Genomic DNA, 26,742 nt, shown 5'->3' with positions numbered 1-26,742 from the left:
GACTGTGGCCTAGATCCCACTGCAAGCTGTCTGATCAGCAGCCTGGCTCCCTGTGCTCCACTGACCTGGGCAGCTGTGGAGGAGATAGGGAGTGCCACATTATTGGGCGCCTGGATCGCCCCAGTTAGAAGCCAATCTCAGACAGTTGGGGCGACCCTGACAAATGCTGCCATTAGGGGCGGTGTTGAAAATTTATTACCAAACATATTGGTATTTTAGGGTGCAGCTGATTTTGATTTAGTAGTGTTCCAGCTGAGGTTCTGTCTTCAAATCAGAATGTCAGATTATCACCACAGTACTCACTTACTGCCATTTTGGATAATACCTTTAAAACATCTAGCAATGTTTGATCAGTTTGTAAGTGAAGATTACTTGCTTCTTGCATGTATACTCAAATTATAACTCTAGTGAGGCTTTACGAAACATGCTGGTTTTTTGTTTTTTTTGAATTTTTTTAAGTTTAAGTTGTTAAAAATATTAATTTTCAGTTTCTTTCTCTGTTTTGAAATTAATTGAAAAGACCATCCACAATATTTTTTTCTATTTTCTATTCAGTTTGAATTTTTGCTGTTTTTACAAAGATTAAACCTAGAATAGTTTTAAGATCTTACATCCCCTTGTAATTTAATTACCATTTTTGTCTTCTTTGTTCGTCTGAGCATTGATTAGGACCCCATTTTCGAATTGTTGATTTATTCACCTCTAAAATTTATATATATATCTATATATATATATATATATATATATATATATATATATATATATATATATATATATATATATATATATATATATATATATATATATATAAGCTGTGTTTAAATATAATTTCATGCCAAAACTATGATGTATTTTGATAAAATATTATAAAATCCTACAAAAATTATATTAAGTTACTCTTAAAAAGATGCCAGTGGTTACACAATTTAATTATCTTACATGTGTGATTAACGACTTTCATTTGGATATGTGTTCGCTGTGTAATGCCTTCAGTGGTACTTTGCCTCAGAAAGGTCTCTTTCTGAGTAATAGGTCTCCAAAGTGTGCTTGTTTTGCTCTTTTAGGGCCACTGGAGAGCAATAAAATTTTGTCTGAGGATTTTCGAGGTCCTCTTAGACTTTCCCCAGGTGTGCTTCACTGGTCGTAAAGTGTTCACATGGCATAGACCAATGTATCCATAGAGAATTTTAACCACAGATTGGTTTGTATGCACCGCAACAAATGCAGAATATATTAATTCGTTTTGATAATTACATGAGCAAAAGTTTAAATTGGTACCATGTTAATATAGTAGAAGAAAAAAATATTTCACCTGATTCAGAAAAAGATTGTGCTTGTTTTGTTTGGACCTGTAATAACTACACAGAAAGGCCACTCTGTTATTTTTAGCTTTTGACGTTCCATGAGGTTAACCATTTTCTTTGTTCCTGGCTGTCTGTGGAAGAAAACTCCCATGTATTTCCATGTTGAGGTATGCTGTGTTTACTTTCATCTCTACTCCTTAGAGAAAGCAGGCCAACCTAATGTTTGTTTATGAAACGTTCAGAACTTTCATTCACCACTTGAAAGCACTCTACTTGCTACTAATTTACCTAAAGGGACTTCAAAATTATCTGTCTGCACTGTCAAAATCTTTTTTGTGGTCATAGTCTGTCATCCTGAAAGACTTCCTTTGGAGTTTAATGAGAGCTTCCTAGATGAGTGAATTTTTCGCTGTATATACTGTGCTGAAAGGCTTTTTTATATATCACAGTAACTTGGTTTTGATCCTCAAAGTAGTTCTGGTTTTAGTTTATTTACTTTGCTTTATTTTATTTGTCACATGAGCTTAGGCATGAGATCCTGATGATATGAAAACGGAGTAAAATATCACGGTTTTGTGGTGTCACAGTATATACACCAAAGTTTTTGCAGCTTGCTCTGCTAATTATAGTTATCCCTCCAACTGAGCATGTCAATGAGAAAATCTGCTACTTTACATAAATGATGCCCATTACTTGATAACTTTAGTTTCACATTACCTTGATAAGGTTGAAAGATGACACCCAATTAGTTTCCACACCGTTACTGTATTTCCTAACGGCTGGATTTTTAATTTTGTCAGCAAAACAAAGGTGCAGTACACTTCTTTCAGCCAACTGACCAGTAATAATCAGTAACATTTGGAGGAAGGCCAGTGCTGTATTCTCCTTAAAGTGGGGGAGATCTTAGGTCACTAATAGTACACTGAACCGAAATAAACTGCATGATGAAAAAACTGTAACTTTTACAAACATTTCTATACCTTGATATTGGAAAGTGTCCTGTGCCTTTATGTTCTAACCAAGATTTTAAATAACATAGAACAGATATTTGTTAGATGGCAGTAGGAAGAGAAAAAAAGCTTTACTTCAAAATTTATTTTAACGGGTATTGCTTTTCACTTAACCACTATTGTTTTGGTTCTCTAAGGTACTGGATGTTCCAGTACCCCACAGAAACAGAGCTCTTCAACAAATTGACATCATGCAAACTTTGTCCCACATGACTCAGAGGCAATATTTAAAGCTTTTTAAAAGAGACATATATAATTAAGCTTTCTTTTTTTCTTTGTATTTCCTTTTAAATCAACAGTTGAACACTTCAGTTGCTAATGACTGTAAAAATATATAAAACTGTTATTTTATTCAAAGTTATCCCAAGTTCAGATTTCCCTTCTTGGGTTGAAGGTTTAAAATGTGTAATGCTCCGCTGAGACGTATGTCAAAGAAGGAACTTGATCCCCCCAATGTGTGATGCTGAATAAACATTGTAGTAGCTCTACCCAAACAATGTTGCTGCACATGCATATGAAAATATTGCAACTGTGTCACCAGAGTGTGAGCGTTTTGTTTCATCTGAACCATTTGATCCCTTGTCACAGTGTTCCTACCTCCTTCAAACTGTTTATATATTCTAAATCAAGATAAGTAAACTCACTTTATCAGATTGTAAAAAAAAAAGAAAAGAAAAAGTCACTTAAAAAGTAGTAAGAGTCTATTTAAATTTGCATTAGCCCTTATCTTAAAAACAGAATCTGGAAATTGGAGTTAGGTCTATTTTCATGTGTGTGAGTAGCTGAGGGTATAACCTATTGGCAGCGGAGGACAGTTCAGATCTCTCCTCACTCTAAATTGCAGACAGGCATCCTTGCAACCCCACATGAAGACCATTGAGTCCCATCAAGATAATCCTTAATAAAGAACGGCTTCACATTTAATCTTAGCTTGCTTCTCAAATTTCTTAGTTGATATAGTTTTTGGCAAGTGCCGTTTTAGCGCTTATGTCAACCGGACCGTATCTGTGCATCTTCTGTTAAGCCTCCATTTGGCAGACACTAGGGAATTTAGGTTTTATTGTTGCACAAATTATAATTTTATTGTTTCTGCATAACACATCTTAGTTTTAAATCTGTCTACTTTTTTTTTTTAACATGTGCAAATGTTTAATTCTAGTTAGTAAACGCAATCGCAATTTAAAATTTAAAGCTTAATTTGCCCTTTTGGTGAGATTGTTTGGGTTTGACAGCCTTTAATTTATTTCTTCTTCAGTCAAACTGTTGCGGTGATTGGAGCTTTTATTCAAAACATGCCACAGAGCACTGCATTCAGGAGGAAAATCTAAGTTTATTTAAGGCATAAACAATGCTGCATGATTATACCATGGAATTTGAAAATAACTCACTTGCAAAATTTCGTCTCCATCTAATTTTATACAGCTGCTTATTGACAGAGAGAGCCAATGTCTGACTGCAGCTACATAACTGGAATGTGTGCCTAACTGCTATTGAAATAGTCACCTGAGAGTCCCCCAGCATCTTTTATTAGTCAATTGAGTTATCAGCAACCTGCTCTATATGCAATATATTTCATGCTCTGATGCTATCATGTGATCGTATAGCTTTACCTTTGGGCATTTGGGTTGGAAAATGAACCAGAGTGTTCTGTTTCAGACAGTGCCCATACTGTCACTGCTGTGTGTTTCAGTCAGGAAAGATGATTGATCTATTTTGTTCATTTCTTTATTGATTTCAGTTATGCTCATGTTGGCACAGTTTTGTTTGGCTGGATAAGTTACACCTGAGTTACTCATACAAGAACTGACTAATTTATGACTTTAATAATCATTATAAATCACAATTAAAAGGTTGTCTTTCATTAACACATTTTTAAATTCCTTAAGATGAGGTCACTAGAGGTTCTCACAGTATGATAATCAGTTTATTTTTATTTATTTATGTTATTCAAAAGAGATAAAAGTAGTGAATATTTCTTTACATTTTATATATAATGTATAGTGTTTTCTGGTCATAGCTAATTTACAACTAGTGTTCCTTGCCAGCTTAAAGAATTAAGGAATATATCATTAGCTGGAATTGCGAAACTACTGTCAATAAAAGGCTAAAAAGATTTGCACAACCTAAAGTAGAGGTAATGATCACATGCAATAATTAAATGGTTATGCCACAGTTTTACATTATATCTATACAAACTTTAGGAAAAAAATTACATTATAATCAAATACTTTTTATATTAAACACAGGCTCAAATACTCATCCTGCCCTTAAAGTAACATGTTAGTTATCATAGGTATTTTGTTATGTGTAAAACATATTTATTTTTGTTTTCTTTTGGCGCTTGAATTTAAGCATCAAGTTAACCGGCATCTGCAGAATAAACAAATGCAAAATTTTGTACAATTTGTTAAAGTAAATTGACTCATTGTTTACAATGTCCTCTTTATCTTTTATTTTCTTTGAAGAGTGACACTCTATTGTATAACACTCTGATATTAGCTGGTTAAATGCTCATCTAGCCAAATTGAAGTTGACTGACACAGACTGTTCCTGGATGAGTTTTAAAAAGTAATTCCTTTGCACAAAATGAAATATCAAAAAAGGAATTTCACTGTATTGTATTGCAAATATAAACAAAATTGACTGAATGGGGTCAAATGTAAATCTGCCTATGTGAAAGTTTGTATTAGATAATATTTTTCTGTATACTCCTTGGATCTGTTGGATCATGTAAAGTGCCAGAAGATGACATTTGTTATGAATTAATGTTATACTGCTGAATAGATTTGAACTAATAATGCTGATGGCTGGTTCTCCTTTGGTCTCCATGCCATGGAAGCTGAAAATATTTCCAAACCACCAAATTTGTCTTTCCTGTATGCCTTCTTTCAACCAGCTGACCAATAGAACACAGCAACAGGTTTGGGAGGGGCAGTTTTCTCCACACAACTTGAAAAAAAACAAAAAACAAAACTTAAAGTTGTAGGACCGGTAGGTTGGAAAATGTCACTGGTTTTGAAACGAAATTGTTTTTCAAGGTTTTTAAAACATTGCTATACTTTGACATAGACATGGTTCAAATGTGATGGCATTTGAACCACGCCTAACTGCAGCTGCTAAAACAAGATAGTTAATATAAACTTGTTGTTGTTGGTTTGTGTAAGTGTATTTACTCCACCTCTCTCCTTAAGCAACATAGTGTAGGTTTTTTCAGCAAGCTAACAGGCAGTGCACAGCAACAGCTGGAGAGGAGTAGTACTGTTTCTCCAAGCTTCAAACCATCCAAGAAAAATTAGATCACTCCAGCACAATGTCATTAAAAGGACTTCAATCTGTATGAATAGTATAATGAACATTCTAATGGTTTTTAAAGCTAAACCTGTTTATAACCCTTGACATTCATATTAGACATATCCCTATAGTGATGCTTGTATGGCTAGTTTCTATACCGGATTAATTAGGTATAACAGAGTTCAGACAGAAATACAACAACAGGGACAGGAGGGACCATTTATTTCAGTGTTTATTTAAAATAATAATTCATTTAATCACTAGGGTTTTGCATGTTCATAGGAACTTTCAATATCTCTTTAAATGTACTTTAAAAGTAACTATAGGGACAGAATGATGGAAAATTTCAGCAGTTTTTAAAACAGTAACTTTTGAAATATTTCCATACCTTGATACCGGGAACCAGCCCATCGCTGTTACTTATTATAAAGAACTGACGAGGAGGTAACAGAGTTTTAAAAGAAGTCCAAACTGAAACACAGCAGACTATTCTTCCAGCCGTGGGTGTTTTTTCTCTCTCACCACCTCCTTACCATAGTAAATGTATGATTTCCTCTTTCCTCATAATCATTTGTCAGTATTACATTTGGTTTTTCATCTGCAAGTTTTTTTAAGGCATGGAAATTAAACAAATTTTTAATGGTTCACTGGTATTTTGACCAGTTTACACACAAATGATATCCTTAGAAATAATGTCATGACATTTTGCTGCTAAATCTGTTCAAGCCTCATCACCAGCTTGAATAAATCACCAGTTTCAGCTCATCGGTAGCAGTGCGGCCCTGCGATGCAGCTTCGCTCAGTTGAAATAATAACCTGGAGCAGACAGAAGGCAATCATTACCTTGCACATAGACGCTGTGCGTATGTGTTGACGGAGGACTTCCACTAGAGTGCTGCGGAGACGGGCAGAGGCGAGACTCTCGGCCGTTGTTAAACCTCTGGCTCCCCATCACCTATAAGCTAATGACCTAGCCCTCTGTTTGCTCTCTGAAGTCCTTCTGTGTCAGAAAGAAATCCATCTTTGACCCTGAGCTCACAAGAGAAAGCAAAAACCAAAAAAAAAGAAAAAAAGATGTGGTTTGCGGTGGGGAGAAAAAAAATGAGCATACCAAAAACAAGAGAGAAAGAGGAGGGGGGTGAGGAGAAAAGTTTGAGCCCTCGGGCTGTGTGAGCAGAGCCTGCTGTTGAGCATTGTCTTAGTCTGCACTGATACAATCTGGAGAGGACTCTTTTTCTTAAAGCTAGGAGTGAATGACATATGGAGGAGCTTGTGTGCGGCACAACTCCCCTGTGCCTCCTCCAGCCCCAAAGTCTTCCTGTGAGAGCGCTGAGCAACTTTTCAGCTTTTTCAAACAGCAGCAGCAGCCTCTCTCTCCCTCTAACTCATTCACCGCTTTCCTCCCTCCCTCTGTGTTGCCCTCACACACTCCCTCTCTCTCCTTTTTTCCCCCCTCTTCCTCAGACACTCACCAGTCACTGCCTGAAGCAGTAATCGGACAACTCTCGTTCTCAATAAGACAGTCTCCTGAGATACCGAGCTGGGCTCAATGGGTTCCAACACCTAAAATGAGAAAGAAAAAAAGTACTCCTGTAGTTTACATTTACTGCGCTACAGATTCTACCAACAGTCTGAGAGCTGTTTAAGACAGCGTGTTGTCCTCTCTGCTGGACTGCCCGACCCTTTCTCCAGAAGATTTCTTTTTTAAAGGGGAAGATAAAAAGAGGGGATAAACGCACAGGGATTCATCTGTAATAGTAGTGAGTATTACTTTAATTTCTTTCTGACGTTTGACATAACTAACTGTCCTGTCTAAACTTCTTTGGGCTTTTGATGTAATTAGTTAATTTAGTAAATTTATCACATAAATAACTATTACAGTATGTAATTCCCAATTACTGCAAATTTCCAGAACACTGGTATTATTTATTCTCTTTATTTTTGGCCAAATCTTGTGATATTAAAATTTAAAGAAACCCCGCAAGATCACAATTATTTAAAAAAATAAAATAAAATAAAAAACCTAAGAGATTTTTGGCCATTTAGAAAATTAATTAATAATAAGTAAATAAAATAAAGGCCTTCTTGAGTATTAACAAAAATACAAAGTTACTCAAACAAAAAATTTAAGAAAAAATTACATGCAATATTTAATCTAAAAAAGGAAACTGGTAACACCATATAAAAATATTGTTACTTAGGTATTAATTTTCACCTGCATGTTAAATATTTGTTAAAAATTGTACTTAATTTTTGCTGGCAATAATACATGTGACACACAAGGTTTAGAAAGCGTAAATGAATACATGAATAAAAATATATATATTTAGATGTCCTCTAAAACCTATAACCTTTATTGTTTGTTAATAAAAATTAGAAATTAAAATGGCTTAAGTGACATCAAATTTAACCTCCCCTCATGTAAATATTTCCCAGTTTAGTTTTCCTGTCTTTTTCCTTGGTGCAGTCTAGCTTTTTTGTTTTCAAGAAAGAAGGCGTATTTTACACTGCAGTAGTTAATTTTCTCCAAGCAGACTCAAGAAAACAAACACAGTCAAAGCAGCTGACATCCAATGCCATCTGCTGAGGCCAGGAATGCCGTGGGGAGACCCGAGAGCCTCCGCACGTCTCACCACGACGACAGGCCTCGACTCCCGGCTGTGCGGCGTCTCCGCTCGCCATCATTTCACATGCAAGGAAGATGATGATGATTCATCCGGCCGTAATCACCAGCCTCGCTAATTGAAGGACGTTCTGATTTAATGTTCTTGCCTTTGAGACCTTGCTTACCTTGAAAGTAAAAAAAAAAAAAATTACAGTTCAGTGTATAAGTATGTGTGATAGGAACATATCTTGTAGAGGTTGGGCTTTATTCGTATTGACTTTGTTCAGCATCTAATTCCTTCTCTTTCTGTGTTAATGAAAGAGAGGAAATGAACGTTAGTGAGGCAGCCTGCCTGTCCTCGGTGCCATGAAGACAAGCGTGACAGCGCGTGTGACTGCCTGCTGCTGCTATTCACACACAAACAATAACCGTATTTATTCAATTAACAGATAATGAGCAGGCTGATTTAAAGGCTGTTTACACTGCCTATTTGCTTTACACAGACAGAGATTAGGGTGCATGTCTAGCTGCAGTGTGCGCCGGTGACGGTGGCATTGTTTGCCTAGGGACTGATGTCTTTCGTATTGGATGCGTCTAACCGGCCGGGTCCTTGGCCTGCAGATTGAAAACGGTGAAAGACACACAGCGCTAATTGATCCATCTTCATTCAGAAAGTAGAGAGGAAAGATGGGGAGTTGAAAACAGGGCACAAGAGAAGGAAGAAGGTAATAAGGACCCTCTATTAAGTAGCTTGTAGTAGGTGATTAGTGGGCTGGGGGTGTTTACTAAATACCGTGGGGTGTTGTTTTCTTAACACGCCACTGTTTGGATCTGAAATATGTGGCTGAAAGAGCAGGAAATGAGCTTTTAGATGACTGCCTTACAGATCTCTAATCACTAAAATATTTCCTGTGTTTACTTGTAAATATCTTGATGTGAGGATCATTGTGAATTGGCCTATTGTCCAGGCACTATATATTGTATTATTTTAAACACAAACTGTTTGTGCTAGGTATTTTCTTCTAATATTTCCTTCAAAATAATAATAATTAAAAAAAACCCATATTTCATAACTGAAAGGATTAAAAATACAAGTCAAAAATGCCACACATACAAAATCATTAACATTTGTTGCTTGACCTGCTTTCTGCTCTGGCTTGTAAAAAATATCTCCTGGCCCCTCAGTGGCCACAGTGGTTGGCAGGTTGTGATAAAATGTCCACCTTAAATCTTATTTGATAGCCTCTTGAAGGCAGAACCACCTTCTGGAAATAATTTTGAGGGTTGCAGAAGGTGGTATTAACAGATTTAACGTTGCTGCGGAAGGACCTGCTGAGGCACAATAGCAGATTAAATCCAAATTACAGCGACAAATTGCGCATCAGCACGCATCTGCTGACAACTATGTTTTTATTCACAGACAAGAAAATAAAGTCACAGTGTTGAATTAAATTTTTTAATAAAATTTAAACATGGAGCTGAACAAGTAAACTTTTTAAGTGGATATATATGTAATGGCCAATTTTCAAATGAAAATATAATAACACACTGTAAGTTCAGAAATATATCTTGTTAAATTATTAAATACAAATGCAAATATTTCAATGTTGACTTTTTGGCACCTAGTATTTTTACGCAAAAAAACCCTGAAGTGAATCACAGCTTTTTGTAAACTGTACCCTAACATCTGTGTCCAATTGTTGTCTACATCTACATTCTTTTGCAAGTAGATTTATTTTTCCTGGGCTTCCATGTGGATTCAGCTGACCAGTTTAAGTGGGGATTAGATGTTTTAAAGTCAGATTTTGATTAAAGAATTGTTTTGCAAACGTTATAACAAATCACACTTCAAGTATACACTTTAAAATATCTCATAGCATGTGTATTGTATTTTAGGCGTATTCTTTTTTATTTATGTAAAAAAAATAAAATAAAAAGAATTTAAGTCCCCAGATTTTGTATTCAAAACCATACCATCAATATGAATAAGAAGAGCATCGCATGTATCGTAGCACAGGTCACACAGATCAGACGCCTTGCATGTTGTGATTATCTGTGTTAAAAGCTTGGCTAGGGCTATATTTACCTTTGGCAATGCAGGTCTTGAAATAAGTAAAGCGAAACTAAAAGGCTAGCAAACCACCGTGAATGAAGCTTGTTGTGGCACTTCGTCTTCTTAATGACACTTCTACCGCTTCATCTAGCTGGTCTTTGTTCTTGCTAAGGCTTCAAAGACTTGGCAGTTCAGGTTGAAGCAAGATGGAACATCAAAGATGCCGAATGTGGCCTTTTTTCTTTACACGATAAATATTTTGTGGTAAAGAAAAAAGGTTTCCTTTTTTTAAATTTATGTTTTCGTTCCTCTCCCCTTCGTTTTTACTTTCCTCATCTTTTCACCTGCTGGAGGTGGTAGAGACACCAGCAAGGTAATGGCTTTATTGGGCTGCACCATTCACCACTTAGAATACCACATTAGTCCACCACAGGAGCCCCCTCCCAACCTTGTGATCGCTGTTAATGTGCTGTGGCAGAATGTGTTTCTCTTTCTTCTTTATGGTTTTTAGCTCTGTGGATTTTACTTTGAGATTTATTTTTTCTTAAATATTGTTCTATTTTTATTCCCCTCAACAGAGATTTGTGTTGAATGAAAATGCCCACTTTTTGGTGTTTTTTGTCTAAATGTTAGAATGGAATATAATGGTTATGTTCTGTTGCTAGTTATGGGAGAGGAGGCAAATTGTAAAGATAGAATGGTATTCATGAAGGCTTTGCTATGGTGTGAAGAGCAAAGCCTGTTTGAAAAAAAAAAAAAAAAAAAAAAAAAATGAAGACCATCGAGCTCAGGTTACCTTGGCTCATGTAAACAGTGGGCCATTAAAAAAAAAATCCTGCTCCGATCTGGGGGAAAAAGAGTATTGTATCTCTCTTTTTTTATTTCCCTGAACTGATGAATACCTTTGACCTTTTTCTGGACCATCTATTTCCACGGAGGGTCAGAGTCAAGTCTAATATAGTGCCATAGCCATGCATGTATATGGCCCCGCTTGATGTTTGTAGAGAGGCAGGCCCAAGCAGGAGTGGACAGCAAAATGTAACTGTCAGCTAAAGGAGAGTAATAGAGGCATTCGCAGCGTCATAGGAAACATATGTGGCTCCATATGCTGTCCATGTTCTTGTTTCCAGTCTGCTTCATTGTCTGAGATGCACCACTGATCTGGGGGCCTCTAAAGTGCCTTGCATTGGTGTGTGTGTGCGTGTGGGGGGGTGCGTGGGCGTGTGTGTGTGTGTGCATTTACACCACTCTGATCTGGGGCCCCTGAGTGCCCTGCGCAAGATATATGCACGCAAACAGGCATGAGTTATGTGTCTTTGTTTTCAAAAGTAAAGCCATCGACACAAATAGTTGGGGTTTGCGTAATTATGCATAACAAGATATGAGATTATTACTTTTGAATAATTTTGGTCAAAATACCACACTTTTTGGAAAGTTCCACACAAATTTAATACAAAAATGAATAAATTATATAATTTAATGCATTTTACTACTGCTGTCCAAATAACATAAAACTAATTATTACACTAATAATTTTAACTACCTTTTTATCTGTTGATTGTTTTCATTTTTCATATTTCCAACAGGCATTGGTTGGTTACTGGTATCAAGACAGAGCATTAGTTTAAATAGTTCTAGTTTCAAAAATATCTTACCTTAAAAATTATATTGTTTCTAAACAAATGCACTTTCCTTTGCTAAGAAAAAAAGACAAAACTGGCTTTTCAGAATTATTTTTGGTTGCAAAAAACACATAAACCAAAGGACCACCACCTTTTGCTCTTACTGAGAAACTTTCATTTATAGCCACAGTTGGCAAACTACAAATTGGAAGAACTCAACTTTTGTTCCATCATTATTAAACTGACAAATATTATGAAAACATCATCATACCTTGTAGTCTATTTATTACAATACTTTATGGCAGTGGAAATAGTTTTTGTTCCTTTACATTTTAAATAAAAACTATGGGATAATGTTGATTCCACTTTTAAACTGTAGTGATTTTGCATTGTTATCACACTTCTCAAACCTTTCCTGCTGGCTTTAGATTGTAGTAGCTCTCTTTCAGTCAGCTGACTGGAAGTGTGTAGCAACAGTTGGGTGAGGGGAACCAATGTGTTGCTCTTTGCCCGTCACTCCAATATGATCTCTGGCCTTTTGTTGAAAGGGTTTTGAGGTACAGGAACATTATGACAGAAAATCTAAGCAGTCTTAAGCTTTTTACATTTTTGGTAAGCCTTGATAGTGTGAGTGTGCATACTCATTCTGTGTGCTATTTTAGGGGATTCACAGCTAGGCTGTTTCATAGTTTCTTTCTGTGTAATAGCCACAGGCTGGGGCAGGCCTGTAGGAAGAGGCCCCGTTGGTCATTAGGACTTGTCATTATGCCTGGAGGAGGAGTGCTGATAAATTCAGATAGTGTCAATTGCAGATGAAAGATTTGCTGAAGATGCTAGGGGTGTCACGGTCGACTTGCCTCTGCTCAACAAGTCCCATCTTCTTTCAGTCAGCAGGAAAGTAGAAAGACTCTCCCACACTCCGCTTCCCCTCAGCCCCTTGTACCCCCAACCCCTCACCCTGCTGCCTACCTTCACTTCTTTAGCCCCACTGCACAGTCCCCCCCACCCACCCTTCCTGCTTACCTTGGCTAAGCTGCTTTGCATGTTGATTGGGGGAGGGCTAATCCAGTTTGCAGCTGTCGTAGACCAATGATGAATCACCTTTCCGTCATTTGGCCATGCTCCCCTTACTCAGGGAGGAGGGAGGACCTGGAGGAGGACACAACAGTGGAGTAGGGCTTCGACTCAGAGACAGACAATGTGAGCCTCTGTTCCCTCGCCAGCCCTCTCTACCCATTTTGCTCCAGAATAACAATAATGTTTTCTCTGATAAGCCTTTTTGTGTCATGGATGACTCCGGACTGTGACATCAAGCTGCAGTAACAAGGACTGACATTGTTTCCTGCCTGGGGCAGGTGGAGGCAGAATAAAAAAAAGGGAGTGTGGTTTGAGAGGACTCAGAGCTGTCTAGGTCCAGGTAAGAGCAAAGTTGTGTCTGTTCCAGTAGCGCCAAAGAAATATAGCTCATTGTGTGGTATCAGGCATTGCTTTAAAAATGGGCATTTCTCTGCTAAATTTGTTTCCTAACTTCAGTAGACTTTTAAGCTGGCAGTATGTGACTGCAAATGTTGGCCCACATAGGAGAGTACAGACTTTGCAGGAAATGTTTTTGCAAGGAAAAAATTGAGTGTCCCTTTATTTTCCTCAAGCTTGTAGGGTGTGATCATTTTAACATGAGTAAATTAATATACCCTAGGAGATAATATATTCTTGTGCCCATAAGTAATTTATTTTTTCTTGTTTCTATTCTGTTCTGTATTATTTTTTAAAATTATTTTATGTTTTTACCCACCTTTTTTGAGTTCACTATGGTCCTTGGTAAAATGTTCAAAACAATGAATTATTTTAACCCGTGGCAGATTATTGTCATTCAACCAAAATTTATTTATTTATTTATTTATTTATTTATTTATTTATTTATTTATTTATTTATTTATTTATTTATTTGTGATGAGACAGGCATCTCAAAAAAATAATTAAAGAAGTATACATTTTTATAAACAGCTTTTATTAGAATTTTGGAGAGTCGGAGATAAATGATTAGTTATGCTGTTATCAAGAAGCTTTGGAAAAATCTGTTGTGGCACTAAAGCAATTAAACCTTTCTTATAATTGTTGAGCAGAACAATTATAAGAAATTGGAAACACCATGTTTCCACTGGTGTTCTGATAATTTCTCTGTGGTGATGGGCTCCTTCCCATCACCTTAATATATAGTTCCATTCATAGATTTTTGATGAGACTACTTTTGGTCAGAATAAACATGTGGCAAACATGTAACTATTATAATTATACTATATAAATATAACGTGAGTGTGTGTGTGTGTAGTGTACAAACACGGACACACACACACACATATTTCTGCCTAAAAATTTGTTTAGAAAGTTTAAATAGAAAAATATGTCTTCAAGAATTGATATCTCCTTTACATTCTTTTATTAGGTTTTTGACATGCCTGTGTGTGTGTTGGTGGATGTACATACATATACATATGTGTGTGTGTGTGTGTGTGTGTGTGTGTGTGTATGGCGTGTGCGTGTGTGTCAAAATGTAGTGTCTGATAGTTATAATTTCATCTAGTTAAAATCAGGCTTTTTCCCCTGGGATTATTGTAACAACCCCTTTATAGAAGCTTATTTGTTTATCGGCAGCAGACATAAAGAAACTTTGAAAATTAATCGAAGCAAAAAACAATTGTCCAAAACCATTGCGTTAAGAACAGTAGTTTTATTTTCTAGTCTTTTTCTTCTTTTTTTTTTCAAATCTCTTGTGCCTCCTATCTACACTGTTGTCTGTGGACTATCAAATCCTTTGAGTGCACAAATGAGAAGATAGAATAATGTTTTCTGTGGCGTGGTCTTTTGTATAAACACAGAAACAATTAAGGAGCTTGCCAGAGCAAACACACGCCTCATGAACTTCTCATCCACCCATCACTGAGGTATTGGCTCTTATAATCAGGCAGAATGCTGTGCTCCTAACACATTAAGCATAGCCTCAAACCAGCAAAACATCTGTTTGCACTCATCATCACCCCCAAAACGATATACACTTAAGATCATTTTAGCTGCATGAAACAGATTAATTAGACTGTAAACATTTCGTAAAACAACTTGTAAAATTATGACGGAACCATTGCAAACACACACACACAGTTACACATATTTTTTCATATATATAGCTGTTCCTAGTTTACACTAACTTTGGCCTTTATATTCAGTGTTGCACGTCAGAGTCTTGTGTTTTCACTGAAACTACAATGATTGGTGTAATTTGATTTGCTGTGTGTGTGTATGTGTGTCCTTTCAGGTCTATGGAAATGCAGGATCTAGCCAGTCCTCACAGCCGAGTAAGTGGAAGCAGCGAATCTCCTAATGGTCCCACCCTCGACAACTCACATATCAGCAACAATTCCATGACACCCAATGGCACAGAAGGTGCGTTTGCTGTGTTTTAATCTGAAATTTTAAAATGTTATTATAGAAATTAGCTGCTTGAATGTAAATATATACGTATAAGAATGGAAGCAGCAAAATCTTTTTGAGACCAGGAAGTGTCCATGTAGCTTAAACTTGATTGTTACTGTGAAGCTTTTAATTCTATTTTCTGCTGGTAAATCTGTATATTGCACAGTAGTTGTTTTCAGTGACTATTAGCTGTTTATTCAAGCATCCATGTAATTATTCAAAGCCCGCAGCATGGAAATGATTGTGTTTTGAATGTGGTCTTCTCTGTACATACTTATTTGCTCAGGTGATTCGCCTGTGCTTTAAATCTGAGCCTTTGTTTAGTGAAGCAGTCACAACCCAACAAATTATTAAAATGATCCCTTGCCGTGTAATCTCCATGTTTTATATTAGCCCCGGGCTCAGAGTTTATGTTTCTCGCCTTGCAGACTGTCATGTGTCCCTTTTGCCATTCTGTCTTTCCCATAGGAGATAACATCACAATGCTTACCACTGCAGACTGGTTGTTAGGTTCTAACTTACAGTCTACAGCAGGTTTGTCTACTTTTAGTGACACAATGAAAGGACAATACTTGGTGTTTTTCCCAAACTCAAATAGAAGCACTCGTCTTCCCCCAATTATCCCTCTTGGTAAAGTAATTTGTGTTCATCAAAATCTCCCTCAAATGCAAAGTTTATTAGTTGCCAAAAGTACAAAACTGCCTCAACTATTGTGCCTTTCATTAAGAAACTCTTTGGATTTTCTGGTATTTTGTTTCAAGCATGGTTTGACACCAACTGGCCTTGAGTTCATTGTTACAAAGTGGTCAGATTGTGAACTTCTTGTTGGGATCCTCCATGCTGCCTCTTGAACATACATAGTGGTTATTGTTTGCTATGTGACCCCCAGTGTGTGCTAGTTTATGCATGCACAATGTGACCATATTTTTACCGTTGTGTTGTTCAAAGGTGTTACCCCTCATCAACATTTGTGCAAGCACTGCAGAAACATGTATAACATGACAGCAAAAGGCTTCTCCAACCATGAGGGATTCTACTAAGTATGACTCCTTCGCCCACATTGTCAATTTGCTTTGCCACAAAAAAAGGAAAAAAAAAAAAAAGAAAAAGAAAATCCTTTAGCTCGCCTGAAGTGAAATGGATCAAATTCAAAGATTCCTGAGCTGTCAGAGAGCTGTGAAATTGTCTTTGCAAATCTATTGCCGGGCTATATAATGGAGTCAAGGTCAAACCGTGTTAGCTACACTCTTAAAACGATTTTATATACTATATATTTTCTTGACATTCCAATTGAAGTTGCATGTCTTACACACATTTTTTTTTTCTTTGTAGCTTTCAAATGCATCTCTCAGTCAACTATAACAGGTCAACTGTGCTCTTTCAGAACTGCAAAAATACAGTTTTATAGTTATTTCAAAACTTAATATAAATAACTTGCATTGATCGATCAGCCAGAGATCATTTTTACTCGAGTTGCTTAAACACTAAAAAAATCAGAATTATACCTTCCATAATCACTGACAAACAACTTTAAGTGCATCAACCAACGTCTGTTTGATAAAAAACTAAATAACAAAAAAGCAACTAAATGAATAAGTTTGGATACTTGATGCAAATACTCTTGTAATTTACTAATTTTCTGTTTTATCCGTTACATGTTGCCTTCCTCACAAATAAATAATACTTTGAATAGATTAAAAATCTGAATCAGTAGATGAGACAAAAGAAACAAAAGTGGTATTAGTCAGGAAAAGCCTTATCTGTGCATCTCTAATTATACATATGAGAAATGATGACAAACTAATATTAAAGGAATTTAAATTTGGCAATCTTGAAATTCAGAAGCAAACTGTTGCTCTTTTTGTCCCTCTCAGTTCTTTTCTGTTTTTTGTGGGGTTTTTTTCTTTTTTTTTTTTTTATTCATTTTAGTTTTTTTTAGCACTGAGGATATTGTCCATTTTTCATCCTAACTTGATTTGGTGACAATGTGACTCTTTATTTACAGTTAAAACAGAGCCAATGAGCAGCAGCGAAATCGCCTCTTCAGTCACAGACTCTGCTTTAGACAGCTTCTCAGGATCAGGTGAGGGGAAAACATTGTCTCATTTTGAGTATGTGTGAACTAACACACACAGACACACCCCAACTGATGATGTGATGAGCGTAGAGATGGGTGCCTGATAAGTTAGGCCCTAGTAAGTGTTCCAGCAGTCAGTCTAATCTAATGTGTGTGCTCTTATTCCTGTGCGTTTAGGCACAAAATACGTTTTCCTGACTTTGTCAGCAAATTTATATGCTGCGCTTGCTTACATGTGTGGGTGTAGTTATTCACTCTGTTGGTTCCCATGTCAGTGAGGGCTGAATTATGGCCTGCTGAGCCCAAAGTCTGTCCAGTAGAGTGACACGGCGTCCCAGTGGCCCTCACTCTCCATAGGCTGTTACCCTATCGTCAGAGCCAGTGTTTTCACACCTTCCTTTCAGTAAAGAAACATCATACAGACACACACACACACAAACACATTGCTACCTACGGCCGAAGCCGTCATTTCTTCCACCCTCTGTGGTATTGCTTTGCCGCAGAATGAGGCATTTTGTGTTAAAATTCATTAATAGAAGTGTGTGGTATTAACTTACTGCAAATTTTCCTGTATTTTCTCAACCATTTAACTAAGTACTTGATACTTAACGCTAGAACAGCATAAATCACTGCATGACTTTTGTCTCTGACAATATTAATGAAATTTAGTAATCTTATACCCCGTATCCTCCGTGGGGAAACCCAAAGCTCTGTTCAGAGGAGAAAGTGTTGTCCAGTGGCAGGTGCTGCCGATGTGGGAAAAGTGTTCAGTATTAATAACGTGTGTGAGGGGTTACAGAGGCATACAGTTTCATACAGTAAGCACTCCCCCGCAGCAAAATCCATCATTTTACATATCATGCCCAATTAGACAGATGTTTCAAAACTTTGCCATGTCACTGCACCAACAAAAACTGCAGCATCCTGGAATCTTGATAACGTTTTATAAATCAAAGATATTCTAATTTACCACTCTTTTTATGTATGTAATCATGCAGGTTTTTTAATCATTTTTAGGCAGATTTTTATTTTTATTTTCTATTAATATTGTAATTATCTCTAAGTTAGTAGCTGATATTTTACAGGCTGAAATTCTTGTAATTTTAATAAATCATACTTTATTATTTTTACTTTTTTTCTTATTTGCCCACAAGGAACATAGTTTTGGCAAAATCATTCATTAAGTATTTAGAGAACAACAAAAATATGTATTTTTTAAACTGTGTAAAAGTTTTAGAAGCAATATATAATAGTTAAAAATCAAATTTGTGCTAATAATTTTGCATGAAAAACATGCTTCTTTTTTAAAATATGGATAAAACTGCAGTGAAAAAAGAGCACTGTGAAACTAGGTAGATTTGAAATTGTGCATTACCAATCAACCATCTGCATTCAGGGTTGTCATTTTCATTTTTCCTGAAAGCTCATAAATAGAGATGCACTAAAATTAGTTTTTTTATGTGAAAGATTTGCTCGTCAATTACAAGCCGATTTCTCTTCAAGAATTTTAAGATGAGGAGCAACATAAAAAAAAAAAATTCTTTCTAGCCTTTGCGTCATGGGTGATCGTTAATTATTTTAATTAAGAGCAGAGGCGAAGTCAATTATTGAAAAAGACCTCAGCATGCTAAATTAGAAATTAGTACTTTTACTGTGGCTAACAATGCTAAATCCAGTCTCTGTGTGAATTACTCAGAGAATGTAGACCCTTAGCTCAACTCAAGGATTTCCAAAAGACTTCCAACATTTAAAAATTCAGCATGTTCCAATACAGACAACTTAAAAGTTTAAAATGATACAACTGAGCTACATTGCTGTAGTTTGTTTAACCATTATGTTTTTCACTGCAAGTCTTGTTCTCTCACACTATCAAAACCTAAAGGACCTGCAGGCATGTCTTTATGTGTCATTATGATATTTCCTTTTACATAATGTTTTACATCTCTCGGCTTCTTCTTACCTAATTTTTAAATCCCGAGTTGTCAGCGTGTGGAGTGATGCTTTGAAACGTTGAGTGCATTGATTGGAACAAGATTATTATCATTTTAATTTTTTTTTCCATTTTCCAACCAGTTGACTAACGGTTGAAAAATGAAGCTAAAAATTGGTAAATCCTGGTCATCATCCAATCTCTTTCTGCATCTGTATTTGTAAGTGTTTTAAATTGCGGGCTGAGATTTAGACAGTTGTGTGGGTGTTATTGTGATTGAAGTGCAGTCAGTTCTTACTTACCTAATTATTTGACTCCATTATCACTCCCCTCTTTTTAACATTAAATAAGTTTACAACAATAAACAGAGGAGAGCGTTGTTATTGCCCTTTTCTTGAAGTCCAGCAGTTCTTTTTGGCAGAAGATAATATTTACCTTATTTCTTAATGTTTAAATATGTGCTTGCCTCTTTTCTTTTTTAACTCTCCTCAGCTATTGGAACCAGTGGCTTCAGCCCAAGACAAACTCACCAGTTCTCTCCGCAGATTTACCCGTCCAAGTAAGGTTTCTTTTATTTTTCCTTTTAAAAAAATAAGCAGCATCCAGCTTCATTTGGATCTTTAATCAGATCCTTCTGTTAGATTGAGGCTTTCTGACTGGCTTTGATTGCCTAAACGTCTTCAGTTTGTGCCGTCTGTTGTAATTGTTATCCTGTAAAAATTTCCCTTCCCATTTATTGTTGTTTCTGTGTATATGAGCTTTGGGACGCCATCAGTCTTACGGGTTGGCTAACTGTTTAGTTAAAGGACAACAAGTACAAGAAGTTGTCTGTTAGTAAAGTTGGAACTATAGTGTTTGGGATCTTCCTGTCATCTTTTTCCACTTTCATGGTTTTTTTTTCTGCCCATTAATAGCAGGACATACCCACATATTCTGCCTACTCCTTCGTCTCAAAACATGGCTGCGTATGGGCAGACGCAGTACACCACAGGAATGCAGCAGGCCGCAGCATATGCTAGCTACCCTCAGCCAGGCCAGCCCTATGGCATCCCTGCTTATGGTGAGATTTACGCACATCAGAAAACTTCTGCTACGTAACGTAAAATAATCTATTCTTAAATAAGAGATTGTAATTTTTTTCTTTGCTGAAGGTCAGGAATAACACCTTGCTCCTAACAAACTCATGTTCCCAGCAGAACAAAAGCAGTAGAGATGCTGAGTTGTTGTTTAGTGCCTGTATATTCGCAGTCAGTGCAAGATTTGCTTGTGAAGCTATTCAGATAGATCAGAAAGATTAGTGACATAAATCTGAAAACAGAAACCGGTTTCCTCTGGCAATGTAAGAGAAAGCAAAGAATAAATGTCTTTATTTGTCTAAAGTCTTTGGAGCGTTTTGACCCCAGAAAATTCTGCAATATGTGGAGGAATTTACACTGTTTATTTGAGTGGAGCCCTGCAACCTACTGTTGCACAGAAACAACACTGTGTCTCCTTCAGCCAAGGCAGTGGTCAGTGTAAGTCACAAACACAAGCCACATGTTTTATTACTTGTGCATTATTTCACTTATGACCTAAATGATAATAATATATTTTATTACTAAATAAAACAAGGATAGTCTAAACATGTCTTTGTTTTCACAGCCAAGTAGCTCCTCATGTGTGCAAGATAGTATTTCTAAACAGCAGTGCATAGTGAAAATCAGTTATCAGCTAATCTCTGTTCAGCCATTGTGATTAGTGTGTTATGCTAACAGACAGAGTCAGAGTCCCTTTGCTGTGTCCAATGTAATTTAAACCTGTGTTGACTGTTGTCTGTGCATCAAACCGATCTGGTGTCACTAACTGATTTAGGTCCATTGTGGGCAGGCATAAAGACCGAGGGGGGTCTGAGCCAGTCCCAGTCCCCGGGACAGACGGGCTTCCTGAGCTACGGCTCTGGCTTCACCACACCACAGACGGGACAGGCCCCTTACAGTTACCAGATGCAGGGTGAGGACATCTTTTGTCACTTCTGTCTAGCTATGTGTCTTCAGAGGAGAAAGCTTTGTTGTCAGGAGGTTAAAATAAGCATGTATAAAATGGTTGACACGATGACATCTGTGCAAAAGCAGTTTTCTCAAAATATCGGAAGACATGGTGTCTTTAATTTCTTGTTGAATTTGTTTTTTTCTTTAATTGGTCTATCTCTCTGGGCATCTGTAGTTTTTCAGTCCCTTGTATAAATATTCATCCCCCCGGTTGGCCAACTAAATTAGGTTTTCTGTATTGTTTTGAAAAGGATAAAAGAAACAGACCTCTGTTTCTGATTTTGTAACACACACAGCCAGACTGAGTCAAGACACAGGCCTTGTCTTCACACGGGACGATGGTTGCATCCCAGGAGTGCGGTGTTGAGCCGCAAAGACTGCCTCCCTGTTCTCTCCTCTTAAAAAAATCAACACAGATGGAAAAATGTCAGGCACTTAGGAGACATCAGCCATAGTGGTCTTCATCCTTTGTTTTTTTTCTCCCTGTGATCATATTTGTATTTGTTTAAGCGCTGAAACCAAGGAGATTTATAGCCTCGAAACCAATAACGATGAGTTGTGGCACTATGTCCACCCCTTCTCTTTCCTCTTGCTGTCCAGTCATGCATTCTGTTTAAATGTAGATCAGTTCTTATGGGGATACTTCAAGACTTCTGAAGCAGGATTCTGTTAAAAGGGTCGAAAAGAGTCCGTATTGAAGTTTTCACTTCATCTCATTAAGTTTGTTCTGAAGGATGAGAACTGAACTTCTACCATCTCAGAACAACAGCATAGCAATATATGTAAATATTTTTGTACCACTTGCACTGGATGGCATTTAGTTAGAAATTGACAATAGGAGATTTAAATTCTAAATATAAACACCTACATAGTGATAATCTTATTGTTTTAATTTTATTTTAAGGCAACTTTTATCGTTTGGTCCCCATGTAGACCAATGTCAGCTTATGCTAAAAAGAGGGACTGAAAAAAAGTTTTGAGTTTTTAACAATCCATGTGTTTCTTCCGTAATTCCCATTTTCTAATTGTCAATTCTTTTGTGCAACTGCACTGTCCATTTACCATTTCACTTTCCATCTGTTTACTAAATTACAAAAACCAAGCAAAAAGCTTACACCAGATTTAATATTAGCTAAATGTAACAATTTTATACAGACTCTGCTTATCCTGAACTATACCATTGAGACCAATACAGGGAAATACAAAAATTGCCTTATTGTTCTTGGCAGTTTGACTTAAAATGACTTAAGTATATGCTCATTCATCTTCTAAGTACCAAGTACTCCGGTTTTTGTTTTCCTCACTCTCTCCAGCTATCTCTTACTGTTGCATGTTCTGTTAGTTTTAAGTGCACCAGTAATTGACAGGCATGTTAGATGACAGATTGGCCACTCTTCTGGCCCTTGGTTCTCTAACTGTGGCTCTGGCCTACTGCCACACCATCATCATTACTCTTTGTGGCCTATTGATCTGCCTGGGCGATGCGCCTCAGGCTTGGGTGTCCCAAACCAAAGACTTTTTCCACATCTGATACTCCCCTTTCTATCAATGTCTCTGCAACCAGCCAGCTGTCAACACACAAAATGATCAAATTAATGTTTCTAGCTCTTACCTTTAGAAGTTTGTGCGATTCAACCAACATTATATAAGGGACAAAGTCACTTTTGGAATCTTTTTTTTTTTTTCATATTGGGAATTTTAATGTCAATAAAAGGTTACAACCTAAGATTAGTTTTAAACGGCTATAGAAAGTGAGACCTTGCAGATGCTATTTAGGTGAATAATTGGATTCCAGCATTCTTTCCCAAAGTCTGAGCAAACTGAAGAAGCTGAAGCCTCAGTTACCTTTTCTAAAAGTAAAGCCCCATCTGGTCCTGATAGTCTATTCCCAAGTGGAGCATACAAACTTCTGCTACAAATATTGTGCACTGATGATAGACATAGCCTGTGGCAAAGGGACTGATCAAGCAAAGCAAATGGACTTCCAATTGTGGAGCCAGAAGGCAGGAGGGAAGAAGGATAGGAGGGAGGGATGGTGTCTGGTCTTGAATGAGTGAACTAACTACAGCAGGACAGGGGGAGGGAGAGAAAACATGCCCCCCGGGAAACCGCAGCAGTCCCGCTTCCCTCCCTCTTTCTCCCTTTCCATAACCAGCACCACCCCTCCTAACAGCATGGGTTCATTCTCACTGCATAGTAGGGGTCCCCGAAGCTTTTATGTGGCTCCTTAGTCTCACTAGAGCAACCCTCAAACACTCCCAGTGAGAGTTTTTATGACTGTTTGAACTGTGTATTAGGCTAATTTGTTGTCCTTCACAGCCTTACTCCTCCTTTTCTTGCTCTTATTGTTCTGGTGCACTTTCACTTGATTTTGAACTTTCAACACAGATCAAAAATCTGTTCCTAATCCCCAGTTCATCTTGAATCAATTAAACAAAACAACATCGAAAGTGAAGCGTTTTGATAAAATTGCTGATAGAGACCAAACTCTACACGGAGTTATCTCATGCTTAGACTCTAGCTCTTACACACAAGGCCAAACACTACTGTGTCTTTTCTTTATGTTGCTATACAAAACGTTCAAGCCCTAGCCATATTGCTCTTCTATCCAGGCCAACAAAAAATAAAAAATCCAAAAGCGTCCCCAAATCATTTCCTTCTTTCTGAAAGCTGCTTCACATTTGTCACGGTGTGGGAGGGCCCTTCTGATGGGGTCGATGACCAGAGGATGAAAGGAGCTCCCTCTGTTTGTCTCTGACAACAAAGGTGTAATTACGGCCTCATTTAGAAACAGTAAATTTATCTCCTGAATGGTTTTCACTGTAACTATGGGATACCTTTTCTGCTGCGATGAAACGGGAGGATGGTCTTTATAAAGTGCCTATTTTTGAACCCTCGTGGATAAAAGTCTATATGCTTTTATATCTGTTCACAAGAATTAGAAGGAAAACCCGAGCTCCGTGTATCTGGTGTAGTTTCAGAGCATATTTGATTAAAGTTGAAACAGTTAGTTTTCTAGCCAATTTCTGACCTGATGTTTTCATTTTTTTCACCTGTAATAAGTTCTCTTTAACAACTACAGCGTTAGATACAAAAATAGTATTCAAACTACTGGTATCTATCTTTCCCGCCATGAGTGCTAATTATTTTATATTACAAGGTAATGTCACACTGTGTGAGAGAGGTTAATGTCTGTAAAACAGGGTTTAACTTTTATTTGAAACCAAAGACAAAATTGCTACAAAGTCGTCATTTGAAATATTTTGCTAAAGTTTACTAAGGAGATATTTTGTCCCAAAGGCCTGACGTAGCTATTCTCTGTTTACCCCGTAGCTTCTGTATAATTAAGCCATTAGATTTTATCAACCCTTTTGAATGACTTAATTACCCAGGAGGACCACCCCTCAAGCAAGTGAAAAGAAAAGCCTACATATTCATTAGGACTAGATTTCAGTAGCAAACCCACTCAACCCCACTCATTTTGAGCTCAGGCCTTCCTTGTTTTGTCCCCTTCTTCTTCATGAACACTCCCCAGCATTTTCACCCTGTTTTCTTTTCACCCCACGCTACCCTTCAGTAGTTCACACACAACAGGCTCCTCTGTTCCTCGCATTGTGCGGGCTTCGTAGCTGGTTCTGCACCCCCACCACCCACCCCGTCATTCATCAGACCTGATCCAATCACTGATAAGAAAGGAAGAGGAGAAAGATAAGACCGCTGTTAGATGCACTCCCTGAGGATTCCTTCTGTTCACGTTTTCAAATTGATGTTTCAAAAGAAAAAGGGAAAAAGCAGCATATTTTAACACTATGTCATTTTATATATGCAACTGCATTCTCTCCAATTCTACCCATTCATATTGAGACGGCATATGTGCCTGATTTTTTTTTTTTTTTCTTGTCCCTGAAGGTGGTTCTTTCACAACAACATCAGGGCTGTACGCAGGAAACAACTCTTTGACAAATTCGACAGGCTTTAACAGCACACAACAGGTATGTGTACACATCTTTCTTATCTTTCTTAGTATCTGATCTGGTCTGAAAATAAAGCTAAGGTTTGTGTTTCAAACTTCCAACCTTGAAATCTTCTTGAAACAAGCAATGCAGTATGTTACATTTCACCCATGACTCAGTCATCATAAATCACTCAGAATGACAAAAGGATTATCTATTGTACCTCTTGAACATATGTATTGTGCCACAGTGAAAAGAGAGAAAAAAAAAAAAAACAAGACATATCGTTGTCCAGATGTGGGGGCGAACAGACATGTGTTTGCATTTATTTTTTGGACTCTCCTCTGTAAAGTAGCAACACTGGTGCAGGGCATATCTCAGATTACGTTGCCAAACCACCCACTTATTTTTGTTCTTCTACTCTGCTACATTTTCTCTCTTTTTCTCCACCTTTTTGATTAAAAATCTTTAAAAATACCATGATTCTGAGATCCAAATTAATCAATTTCTCATTAATCTGCTCAGATCGGGTCTAATATTTGATGAATCAGATTTTATTTTGTTCTCTATTTATTAAATGTATCTAAACAAAGTTCTCCCACCACAAAAGAGCTAAAGAAGAGCAGCTTTGCTGTATTCTGTTTGAGACTTTCTCTCTTGCAGCCTAAAAATACTAAAGATTGCTTACCTGGACTAAAATCTATTTTACAAAATACCTAGAATTTGACTAAATGCCAAGAAAGAAGAGCCTGAACTTTCATCTCATATTCACTTTTGTTCTAATCCAGATGTAAACTTTCTTATTCCTCTATTGCCTTGTTCCGCAGGACTACCCTGGATATCCAGGCTTTGGCCAGGGCCAGTACGCTCAGTATTACAACAGTTCCCCGTATACCTCACCCTACATGACAAGTAATAACACCAGCCCCAGCACGCCTTCCACCACCACCACATACACTCTCCAGGAGCCTCCTGCTGGTATCACCAGTCAAGCTCTCACAGACAACCCTGCAGGTAAGAATCATTCCCGATTCAGGCTGAATGGTGCCAAGAATAGGATTGAAATAGCGGTACTAATGCTACATTTTAGGAAATAGAGAAGGCTTTTTTGTAGCATGAAAAAGGGAAAGCAATGAGTCTAAACTGAAATCAGATGTGGAATTCATTGTAATTTCATGTGACATTAATGCATGACCTGGCAATTAAGATTGCATCTGTGCCAGTCACTCCAAGTTTTTTGACTGCATTTGAAATTGTCAGCAAACAACACAAACGACAGCCAGCTTTAACTTAACATCGTTTCACGCACTCATCCAATTAAGATAAAAGAAGCCCCTTCAACGTCTTTTTGTTCTGCACTCTGTTACCTCTTGTTTATTTAATCAGACCAGTGCACAATAGC

The 26,742-nt window shown here is 37.2% G+C and overlaps 1 protein-coding gene across 20 annotated transcripts in view; it reads left to right on the top strand.

The window, feature by feature from the left end:
• The window catches only part of eya1 (EYA transcriptional coactivator and phosphatase 1), a 78,540-nt gene that overhangs the window by 25,143 nt on the left and 26,655 nt on the right, over positions 1-26,742 (top strand). For 2 of the 20 annotated variants that reach the window (XM_044104685.1, XM_044104684.1), the window contains 8 exons: positions 15,196-15,323; positions 15,822-15,887; positions 17,359-17,436; positions 19,853-19,919; positions 20,275-20,420; positions 21,212-21,349; positions 25,297-25,379; positions 26,168-26,354. In XM_044104685.1, the coding sequence (XP_043960620.1) occupies positions 15,200-15,323; positions 15,822-15,887; positions 17,359-17,436; positions 19,853-19,919; positions 20,275-20,420; positions 21,212-21,349; positions 25,297-25,379; positions 26,168-26,354 (889 nt within the window). In that variant the 5' untranslated portion in view covers positions 15,196-15,199. Of the gene's footprint in view, positions 1-6,630; positions 7,366-7,741; positions 8,936-13,045; positions 13,303-15,195; positions 15,324-15,821; positions 15,888-17,358; positions 17,437-19,852; positions 19,920-20,274; positions 20,421-21,211; positions 21,350-25,296; positions 25,380-26,167; positions 26,355-26,742 lie in introns of those variants that run through there. The other 18 variants (XM_044104701.1, XM_044104689.1, XM_044104682.1 and 15 more) reach the window with 18 other exon arrangements.

The sequence above is a fragment of the Gambusia affinis genome, linkage group LG21, assembly GCF_019740435.1.
Source record: "Gambusia affinis linkage group LG21, SWU_Gaff_1.0, whole genome shotgun sequence".
NCBI classification, from domain to species: Eukaryota; Metazoa; Chordata; class Actinopteri; order Cyprinodontiformes; family Poeciliidae; genus Gambusia; species Gambusia affinis.
Note: the sequence above shows the minus strand (reverse complement) of the source record. Positions and strands in the feature narration are given on the sequence as shown.